Below are 11691 nucleotides of genomic sequence, written 5' to 3'. Positions count from 1 at the left end.
GAAACATATGTAAAAATAGGCTCAATAATATAAGGAATCCCTATGTGCAATCTCCCAGCCCCCACAATGATCATCTCATGGCCAGTCTCATCTATTTTACATGTATCAACTATTGGGTTGTCGGAAAAGTCATGAAGTAATTTTTCTCTGTTTTTCGTTGCAAAAATGCATCATGACTTTTCTGACAACCCAGTACTTTACAGTCTTTGAAATACTTTCATCTACATTATCTCGTTAGATTATCCTAGCAACTGTGAAAGGTAGGTTGTGTTGTTCAATTGTAAAATCCTATTTCTAACAAATTAGCATTTTAATATAAATGCCAATTTTTAAGATAGTGAAGAAAAAAGATAAAGTTTGCTCATATGTCTTTATGCATGTTTTATTGGGTTTTTATGTATCCTAATTCATTAATAAAGGGAAAAGGAGGAACACTGGCATATTTTATCTTCAGCTATTATTCAAACTGAATGGAATTATTTTCTAATAAAATTTTAAGTTAAATTGCCAATTTCTACTTTTCTAGAAAATCACTTTTACTGAATAACATTGATCCCAACTCATTCTATAAAAATGGGATTTTACTGAACAAACTACTTCTAATGTCACATTTTGTACATAATAGCTGCAAACATCTAAAATGTTATGGAAACACTATAATTTAGAATAATTCTAGGCCAAAAGTAATATTTGTAGAGGATCCAGATGCATGAAAATAAAATAAACTAAATGAGCCATTTAATCCGTGCTTTGGATGTCATTTTTCTGACAGTTATCAGTGAAACTGTCATGTATCCCTGGAATTTGGGGCTATTAGAATTATGTATTTTGATATCACCCTTTCACATAATTCTGTCTGGTATTTTAACAGAAAGTATTTATGTTTATGTGCATGTGGGGATTGATTATCAATGCCTTCATATTACATTATACTTGCACATAAATTAGTTCTGATTCTTTTTACAACCTGATTTGCATACCTATAATACCATCATATAGATATTTACAAATACTTAATTATGCATAGATTTTTTCCTGCTCCCTTTCTTACTTGACTAAGAATATCAAGGATGTCCCCAAATCCGGACTTGAAGGTTGATTTGGTTACACTTGCAGAACCCCAGGCTCAAATGTCAAATAGGATCAGTTCTATACAGTGCACCAATCATGCTGCAATCTTTTTGCTGCAGAAGTTACAGTTGCGTATTACTCATCAAGGCAGAATGTAAATGTTTAGTGATTATACAATATGTTTTTGTTAACTCCCCAGATGGGATTTTTTTTTACCTTTGTTTGTTTATTTGAGAACAACAACTGAAGGCTGAAATGCATTGCCTGATGCCAGCAATCTAAAGGCTTCATTAGTACAGATGAAGCGATGCTCATTTGTTACTCAAATAATTAGAGAGATTAAATGAATATAAACAGGGAAGATGTACAGAAGAAGCTCTGAAGTTAGGTAATCATTTTAATTACTCGGGTGACTTCCACCAACCTCCATTATCAGACACAGATCAAGTTTATATCGTTTTATGTAAGAATATCATAAGCTACATGGAAAAGTACTAGAGTTACCCAGTGATGATTCTTCATAAAAATGACATTTCTTCAAGCTTCCATTTAAAGGAGTTGTTTCCATTCCAGCATCTGATGAACTCTCTATTTTAAAAGAGATGAAATTTTGCACTTAAAAGTGTTTTACCCTGGTTTTATGTTTTAAATGGACATTCTTAATATTTTTTGTGTATCTTTACTGAGATTTAATCATAAAAGATGTGGGCGCACATTTTTGAGATACTAAATGTAAAACGTTATGACATATTCAGTAGTTTAAAATAAATGCCACTTGTAATAATGTTATCCTTATTGCTGACAAGCTGGACCTTGTATTTGGGGTAAATTGATTTCCTCTTTCTCCCCCTCCCTACTCCAACTTGGAAACATTCTACCATCCACACTAATGCCTTCCTGACAGGTGGGCCCCGCTTTGGAGACATTGTCAGTCCTGTTTACAATGGATTTCATTTTCTATTTCTATGTGATGATGATCCTGCAATGTCTCCTGGGTTAAGATCCTTTGAGGATGTGCAAGCTGTATTTAAGAACCATTTATTGACTGCCTGCATAAGACCAGCTTCTCTGCAAAATACTTTACCTAACTTACTCTATTTAATCCTTACATGATTAATTCCCATGAAGTATGCATTATTAACTATATACTCTAGATGAGAAACTGAGACTTTGAGAGCCTCATTGACTTTCTCAAGTGGCCCAATGAGCCCATCTGGGAATCAAACCCAGGTCTGCCTGACTCCAAGAACCATGGCGCCCCCAAGGGAGAATGGGATGAGGTAAACCTGAATGCAAGGGCTGATGAAGGATAATAAGAAAGATGAAGTGACCTCAGTGATGTGGATGTGCAAGTCAAGGGTTGCGTTGTATGACACCTGTGAATTCTAGGCACCAGTTAAAATCTCACATTCCAAAATTTGATGGATTTTGAAAGTCTTCCATCTCTGAACAGCCCTGGTTGCTTGGAGAAGAAGCAGTTAGGAAATAGGTTTTATGGTATAGTGGGACTAACCAAGAGCTCTCTACTAACAATGGTTAGTGATGCTTTTTAATACAATCCACTAACCACGTGAGCTTTTCTCCAGCTAGTACACAAGGCATTTCTCTTCAGCTACATTTAAAAATCCCAACAGGAAGGAGACTTCGGTAATCTTTAGTGTGTGTGTGTGTGTGTGTGTGTGTGTGTGTGTGTGTGTGTGTGTGTGCGCGCGCGCGCGCGCTGTTTTCTAGTATTTAAGAAAACCCTTTACTGAATTCTCTCCCCTCCCTCCTTCCTTAAGATGCTGACATTGATTTTAATTTCCGGGGGGGCACCCCCAGGCCTGACCAGGACACCTTTTCCCCAGGTTGTGTTATACTCAGAGGTCCATTAGGCTGCCGAGGCTCCCAGAAGGTGTCTAATAAATTCATTGTTTCCTATGTTTAGGAGTCACTAATCCGCCGAGTTTAGAGTAAGAACTGTGGGTGATACAGGGATGTCAGGACAAAAGGCTTGTCCTTGCGGGGGCGGGGCCCGGGGGAGCGTGTTAAACCTGCCCATGTCACACTCAGGTTAGAGACTGCGAGGGGGAAGTTAGGAAACTTACAGAAGCACCAGCACCTGATGATGGGTGGGAGCTGCAAGGGTAGGGCTGAGAAAAAGAGGAGCGTGAGGAAGACTGGAAGGGCATCGTCCAGGAGCTCTCTCCATCGCGCCCTCAGAAGAACAATCAGAAGGATTTATTTGCGAACAAGACAGAGGAAGACAGACAACCGAGGGAAGATGGACTCAGAAATTAGCATAGGCTGGTGGGGGAGGGGGAGTAAAAAGGCTTCCCTGCTGCTTTGCAAGCATCTTCCTGGAATGTGACCATGAAGCGTGGCCCCTCTTCTTTCTTCCCAGGACATTAAAGACAGCCAGGGACTCATCATAGGTCCGCTAGATAGAAAAAGTCCAACTAAGCGCCAGCTGTTGACTCGTTCGTTGTCTTCCAGACACTGTCCATAGTTCTACACCGTATCGTAAGCTCCCTTTGATTTTAATTTCACGGTGTTTACATCTACGAGGACCAGCCCCGCCCAGTCGGGCTGTGTCGGGTGTGGCTTCTGCAGGCCGCGCGCCCTCGGGAAGCCACTGGCTGGACTTGGGGGACCCACGTTCCATTTCCACTTGGCCACTTGTCACTGACCTCGGAAAAATCACTTTAAACTTTGAGCCTCAGCTTCCCCATCCAGAAAATGAAGTGGTTCTACTTCCCAGGCCTTCTTCAAAGGCTCTTCGGGAGGATCAAACAGAATAATTCCAATGGCAGCGAACTTCGAGGAACTGTGACTCCAGATTACCGAAGAAAAATAAGTTAAGCATATTCAAGTGGAGTTTTAGGAATTTCCCCCCAGTGATCTCACTGCAGTCAGACAGCAACCCTTCGGATTGATTCTTACGGGCTATCTCACATGCTAAACACCTATGTGCGCCCTCCTCCCCTCGGTCTCCCAGGGCTTCTATTGATTTCTGCCTTTCAGTGAAAGCGCTTTTTGTTGCGGCTGTTCGGCACACCCCCAGCACACCAACCCCGCTGCTAGAAGCCAGAGGCCATCCTTTGCCCTCTCCAACCTCTCTTTTCACTCCCCACCCTAAGTCTCCCGAGTTCTTCGCACGTCAGTGGGTTTGTCCTGGCTCATCTCCAAAGACCTTGCAGTATTTCAGAAAGCTAGGAGCGCGCGGAGATCAGCGAACGAGCATCCGCCCCCTCCTGGAGGTCGTGCGCCCCTCGGGGACCCTCCTCCGGCTCCTCCTCTCGCGGTGCAGCAGCCGCCTCCAGAGCTAGCTCGCGGGGCCGTCAGCGCCAGACCCGGCGGAGCGCCGGACCCCTCCCCACTTCCCTCTCGCAGCCCCTCTCCGCCAGTAGCAGCGCTGCTGTCTTCCCACAGGAGGACTGGGAGGACGCCAGAGTCCGCAGCGCCCCCGCCCCCTCTCTTTTTCTTTCTTTCTTAGCTTTGGGATCTTGCTGCCGGAGCCTGGAGAGGTTCTGAGAAAAGAAGAGCGAGGGGCTGAATGAAGTGCAGGCTTCAGCGGCAGCGCGCGAACGGAGCTGGGGTACTGCATCCCCGGCGTCCCCTCCCGGTTCTTGCCGCCCTGGCTGGGATGTGACGAAGGGAAGCCCTCAGCGCCTGCCTCCATCCCTCGAAGGTGCCCCAGAGAGCGCACTGGGTGGTGGTGGTGGTGGGGAATCCTCGGTTGGAGTCCCTTTGCCCGCAGCGCCGCGGGGCAGGAACGGTGAGGCGCCCCGGGGTCCGGCTCCCAGCTCCCACTCTTTAGAAAGAGCGCGGCAGGGATCACCGCCTTCCCGGCGCTCCGCATAACTCCGGGGCCAGCAGCGCGCGCCTGGACCAGTCCCGCTTCCAGCCGATTCACCCGGAATAGGGGGCAGCGCCTGCCCACCCGCCTGCACTCCCCGTAGCCCTAGCTCCTTGGCACCTGTGCCGATCCCCCACCCCAGGGCACTGAGCCCCGCGGCTCCCGGTACCCGCAGCGCCCCCAGACTCTATGAAAAGCGCGCCGGCCGCGGCTTCCTGAGTGCCGGAGCTGCCGTCGTCCAAACTGCGCCCTGGGGTCCCTCGACTGGCCCCTCTTAGGGGCATCCGAGAGGCCGAGGAAGAGCACACCATGAAGTCCGTGCTGTTCAGCCGCTTCTTCATCCTCCTGCCCTGGATTCTAATCGTTATCATCATGCTCGACGTGGACACGCGCAGGCCGGCGCCCCCTCTCACCCCGCGCCCCTACTTCTCTCCCTATGCGGTGGGCCGCAGTGGCACCCGACACCCGCTCCGCAGGGGTGGCCCCGACAGCGGCCCCGGGCGCGGATTAAAGAAGCGCAACGAGTCGCGGCCGCGGTCGCAGCCGCAGCCGCAGCCGGAGCCGGAGTCGCCTCTGCCCACCATCTATGCCATCACACCTACCTACAGCCGCCCGGTGCAGAAAGCCGAGCTGACCCGCCTGGCCAACACCTTCCGCCAGGTGGCGCAGCTGCACTGGATCCTGGTGGAGGACGCGGCGGCGCGCAGCGAGCTGGTGAGCCGCTTTCTGGCTCGGGCTGGCCTGCCCAGCACGCACCTGCACGTGCCCACGCCGCGGCGCTACAAGAGGCCGGGGCTGCCGCGCGCCACCGAGCAGCGCAACGCCGGCCTCGCCTGGCTGCGCCAGAGGCACCAGCACCAGCGAGCGCAGCCTGGCGTGCTCTTCTTCGCGGACGATGACAACACCTACAGTCTGGAGCTCTTCCAGGAGGTAGCAGCCTGCCCGCCCTAGCTGGGGGCCAGGGCGGGAGGGGCCCTCGAGGCAGCCTGGGCTGCGGCTGCACTTTGAAGTTCTTACTTTTCTCTGAGCCGTTTCGGGACTCCAGATGGAGCGCTCCTCGCCGGCAGCCTCCGCTGGCCAAAGGGGTGGAGAGGGGGTGAGGACCGTTGTGATTCAGGGGGAAAAGAGTGTGGCCAGGAGCTTTGCTGTCCACCTGGCCCCGAGTTTGGGCCAACGGAGTTGCACAGGTGTGGGGCGCGGGAGTGATTTCCAAGAACAGGCTCTGGCTGGCCTGAGGATGGAGCCCAGATGAGAAGGGCGGTCGGGGAGGCCAGCTTCCAGAGGAGGAGATCTGGGGAGGGACCCTGCGCAGTGGGTGGCGGCTTGGTGTATAACCCACACAGGTGTGATTTGGAGCCTGGAACCCTATGGGGAGGAACGTGGAGTAGTGATTAAAAATCAGCCCAGAGACAGATTTCTCTGGCACAGCCCACCGGCACAGAAACGATTATTAGTGAAAATAGTGCTTTCTAGGGGTTCTTCCCTTTGTCTCTTCCTGCACCCCACAAACGGCCATTTCCAACTCTGCAGACTGCCTTTTTTTTTTTCAAGGAAACCCTCTGGCAAATGATTTGAAACTATTCTGCCCGGTGGTTATGTCGTTTTGCAACCTTAGTATCAGCTGCACTGACTGCCCCGTTCCTTTACTCGACCTTTCTCTAAGGCCTCTCTTAGGTGAGTTAGCCCGGCCTCTCATTCTGGTGCTCAAGTGAGGTCCTGAGGGCAGCCTGGCCCGCTGCTGCTGAGACGGCTCTCTTTTCCCTTGGAAGGCCTCACGTGACCCCGGGCCAGCGGGCTGGGGTTTAGGACAGGTGGTATTTCTTGAGGCTGATATTTTGCTCTGTGTGTGTGTGTGTGTGTGTGTGTGTGTGTGTGTGTTGCAAATGCGACTGAGTTACACGGTTTTTGTCAGTTTTCTTCTTCCTTATACACAATAATAGCTGAAAAAAATCTCGGATTGTTTGACATCCCCTGGGACTGTTGCCTTCCTCTACCCCAAATTCCTATACATCCTACCCCTGAGATTCCAAAGTTCCCCCTACCCCCAAAGTAAACTGGACAATCAGTGTGCCTAGTAATCACATATGCCCCACACTTTCATCCTAATACCTGTTTGGCTTTCTTAATCTGAGAACGAAGCTACTCTGTACCCTTCCAGTTTCATTTTGCTGCCTATGTGGCTTTAAAAAATCAATTTCTTAAGGGCAATTACCACCTTCATTTCTATTCATCCTCTCCTTCTTCATGACTAAAAGGACCAGTAATTGCTCTCCATCTTCTCCATCCTTTCAAGCCTGATGTTAGCGCTTTCTGTATGTTTCTCCAGAAGAAATAAATAAGCTTGACATGGTATGGTATAGTCTTTATTATAACCAAGATGAGAGATATCTGATTTTTTTTAAGTTGGGCTTTTATTTTGATTCCGCTTGCATACTCTCCCTAAAAAGACATGGTTTGTATTCTGAAGCAAAGACGTTTACATGTCAGTATATCCAAACTCTTTCCTTTCCCCCTACAACTTGGAAGTTGCCTTACCTGTGAAAATATGTAGTCTTGCGAATGTAAACCAAGGCACATCATTATTAATTAACCTTTTAGCAGCTGTGAAGGGGAAGTGATTTTCATTTTATTTCCAGCTTCCAGCCCTTTGGTGTGAAGTGTTAGATGAGTGGAAGAGTTGGCACGACAGACAGTGAAATGATTCAGAAAAGGCTCTTTAATGCTAACCAAACTGAAAGGAAGGCTTGTTGGGTGGTGGATATTAAGCAGCAAGAGAAGAATCCTGTAGGTTTTTTTCACTGGTCCACAGGAGAAGCGGGGGGTAGAATACGAGAAAGGAGAGGGTGAAGAAAAAAAAATAGCATTGTCCAGAGAAAACTATAAAGGAAAAAGCATGCAAAACTTGCAAGACACTAAAATTGTGTTCAGTTGGAAGTAATGAAATAAGCAGAATGAACTTAAGAGCATGTGCAACTCTTTATGGACAAGTGCCAAGTATACAAAATACACAACAGAAGGAATTTTTTTAAAGCACAATATGCATAATACACTTAGAATTTAAATTCTATAGCTTCTAGAAGTTCCTCCCCGGCAGTAATTTTATGCAGAATTTTATGAGTCGTCCCTTTCTCCACTGCCATCCCTCCCCCTTCGCACACACAGTTTTTGAACAGAGTAGTCATCTGTTTGCCATGCATATATGTTGATACACTCAGATTTCCTGTTTACAACACATTCTTTTTCTCTCATGGCAAATAGTATTGAACTCTCTAAAAAGCCAGATTACTGGAGTTTATGCATCTTAACTTTTGTGCATTAATGGGGCGGCCTACCCTACACCAGTTTTAGGATTAATGATTCCATGTGGATTACAGTCTCGGCATTGCCCTCTCAGAGAAAAAAGTGGAACCAAATAAAACATCTGAAAACTGAAGCTTTTGGGGGAAGGGAAGATGCTGATCAGGCATGCTGCAGGGCAAAGGCATATATCTCAGTCCTTTATATGTGCACACACGCAAATTAGTTTTTAAGTAATTCACAGTACTTAAGGAAAGAAGGTCCCAAGTCAGGCTTCATCTTTTATTCATAGTGTTTCTAATTTCCATGGTTGATGTTAACGTAGATAAGATAAAAGGAGGAAAATGAACCAGGTACAAATTAGCTCACTAAGCATTGGCTGCAAATGAAGGAAAGTAAAAGATGAAAGGTCTCCAAATTAAATTAAAGGCGCAACAGGCAATCCACGTTCAATTATTCCTCCGTGGTAACTGGCTTAGGGCTTGCTTCTCCCATACAGCTAACTCATTTTCAGCCTCCCTTTTCAACTGAGCTGTGCAGCCAGGAAAGAAATGTTTGAACTGAACAATCCTACCTAACAGGCAAATCCGTGTGCCAGCGAGGCTCAGTGTGAGTTGTAGCTACAGAAACGGCCTGGCCATTGGAGAAGGAGGCGGTCGGGGTTCTCGGGTTTCCAGTAGGTCATCAACTACTGCTCTTCATGTGGCACTGATGTGGTTTTGCACTCAGAATAACAGCTACTCCCTCCTGCCTGTGTACCCTATCGGTCTAGCTGTCCAGAACAGCTTATTTGCAAAGGATTTAAACTGCTTTAATAAAAGCAACAACTCCAGAGAAACATGACTCTATATCCAGTCATATTTTCAATAACGCTGTGATCAGATTTCTGTTCCTTACTGGAAAACTTTCCAAACTTTCCTGAGTTAAAAGCTGATGCTTTTCAGGTGAAGTTGCTTTCACCTTTGCAAATCATAAAAAATAAAATAAATAAATAAATAAATAAATAAATAAATAAATAAAAGGTAGCACTTTCCAAGCAAGAACAAAAACTTTAAAAAATTGAGCTTTAATGAGGTAAGGCTGGAAGACAGGCCGACTCTGAAACACTTAAGGAGCTCAGGAAAGGACTCAGTGAAGGAGACTGCAGCTTGAAGGTGTTTATAACAGGCAGTGAACTAAAGAGGCCCATTGTTTGGGTTTTTTTCTTGGGTGCTGTTAAGCTATTTGAACGCTAGGCAGGTGGAGAGGGCAGAGGTTTAATTCCGTCTTGCCCCTTTCCTGAGCATTTATAAGCTCCTCCCTTTACATGCAGCTTATTGGAGCTATAATCTGAAGGACATTCAAATTCACAATGTTAAGCACTCCCCCCAATAATAAATGGTGTATGTGTTTCCTGAAAGGAGAAAAGAGATCTGCCTTTCCTTTTACTCTTGATACAGTTACTTAGTGTAGGGTAATTGTCTTTGCAAAGTGAAGAAACCCAGAAGAGTCTCCTAGGTGTAGCGCAAAAAGATTGTTTTACCTAAAATGTGCCCTTGTGTTTTATTTCTCCCTGTCTAAAAGCATATTAACACTCATGCCATAGGTCTGATAAAATGTGAGAATTTTGTAAAAAGATGTTCTTATAACTATAGCCAATTTTCTTAGACTATCAACGTTAAATCGACAGATTTTCTTGACTCTCCTTAGGTGTATAGTACTTGAGTTATGGCTACTTTTTGACAGAGTTTTCTTTGGAGACCAGCAGTTTTCATTTGGATTTCGATATTTTAGTGGAGCAGAAATAACAATTTGGGTTTAAAAGACATTCTGCCTTCTGCCTCTTCCTGTTGTCTTTTCTCATCATTTTTCCTCTTCCATCCTACTTTTCACTGACTATACTTTCTCATGAATAGACATGAAGACATGTCCATATTATTGTTTGGTGCAATGAATGTGTGTCTTTTAAACATTTAGACTGTTGTCTGCTCCATCGAAGGTCTTGGAAACTATAGTATGTGACTCCATTTTCTTCTGTCTACTCCATTTGACTCTAAGTTACAAGCTGGTAATTTTTCTCTTGTGTGAACAGTTAATGGAGTAGTAATAGCTTTTAAGGCATGCTACAAAAGCAAAATAGAAGAACCAAAATGAAGAGTCTTATTTATTAACAATTCCAGGTGGTACAGAATTCAGTAATGTTCAGATATGTCTATTCAAACCTTTTGGACTTGATGGAATATTTGCTCAGTCTGCATAAGTTAAGATAGCACATTATTGTATATTCGATTTGCAGTACTGTTGAAGTATGAAATTTAAGTTTTGCATGGTTCTCAAATTCGCTGCCCTAAACACAAATAAAATTGTTATACCAGTCCATAGACAGAGAGGTAGGTAGGTTTAGAATAGTTTACAATTCACATAAATAAACTAATATAATCCATTGTTCCTACCTGGTAATTTTTGTGTACAACCTTAAGTAAATGTTAAAAATATCCTTTACCATGGATACAAGCAAAATATAGCTGACATCAGTTGAGAATTTACTATTGGGCAGGAACCCCCCCCTTCGAGTTTTACATGTATTAACTTATTTGATCCTTACAGCAGCCCCTGGGGTAGGTATTATTAGTACCGTGCCCATTTCCCCACTCCCCCGCCCCCATCATAATGCTGATATTTAGTCATGAACACAGTTTTTTGGTGAATACAGGGATTTTTTTAAGGTGCAGCCTGAATCTAACATAGTTAGTATAATCAGTACCCCTTTTTATGCTTGAACAGAAGTACTGGGAAGTCACTTGAAAAGGTCATGCAGCTGTTCAGAGACAGGATTTTGAGCCCAAGAGCCCTGGTTCTACAGCCCACAGCTCATCTTATCTAACATGTATGGTCAGATGGAGATATCTCACTGTGATAAGTAGAGCATTTGATCAGCAGGAGGCTTCCGACATTGCTAACCATCATCTTCTGTCATACTTCAACTCAGGTCTGTTCTTGACTATATCAATTTCTAATTTTCTCTTATGACCTTTTTCTCCTGATATCACTTGTTCTTATGAAAATGTTATCTCCTCCCTTACCATCTCACTCATTTTATATTTACAGTATTTTTTCAAGTCATGTGAAAACTGCCAACTTAGTACATACACCGTAGTCTTATATATTTTTAAATTATATATTCTTGTGAACAAGTAAGAATCGATCATTTCTGCAAGAAGATAAAACACTAAAATTACTTTTTTTTCCCCTCTGTTGATATGTATACAGCAATAACTGGGCATGTATCTTGCCAGGGCAGACAGAACTGAATGGAAGAATAATTTTCAGGGTAGAATGGAAGTGGGGGACCATACTGAATTGTTTCAAGGTTACCATGGGGACAGAGGAGCAGAGCTGGGCACCTGGACCACTGTGAGCTAAAGCTAGTGTGGGTGACACGCCTGCTGGTTGCTCCTCCCCCAGAGGCAGCCGCCTCCCTGGAACACACACAGGTGCCCCAAGGA

The 11691-nt window shown here is 45.2% G+C and overlaps 1 protein-coding gene across 1 annotated transcript in view; it reads left to right on the top strand.

The window, feature by feature from the left end:
- Nucleotides 1-4389: 4389 nt before the first annotated feature.
- Nucleotides 4390-11691, top strand: part of B3GAT2 (beta-1,3-glucuronyltransferase 2) — an 86963-nt gene continuing 79661 nt past the window's right edge. Inside the window, exon 1 of the mRNA XM_019664005.1 lies at nucleotides 4390-5839. Within this exon, the coding sequence (XP_019519550.1) occupies nucleotides 5219-5839 (621 nt within the window). The 5' untranslated portion in view covers nucleotides 4390-5218. The remainder of the gene's footprint in view (nucleotides 5840-11691) is intronic.

The sequence above is a fragment of the Hipposideros armiger genome, unplaced genomic scaffold (assembly GCF_001890085.2).
Source record: "Hipposideros armiger isolate ML-2016 unplaced genomic scaffold, ASM189008v1 scaffold_413, whole genome shotgun sequence".
Taxonomy (NCBI): Eukaryota; Metazoa; Chordata; class Mammalia; order Chiroptera; family Hipposideridae; genus Hipposideros; species Hipposideros armiger.
Note: the sequence above shows the minus strand (reverse complement) of the source record. Positions and strands in the feature narration are given on the sequence as shown.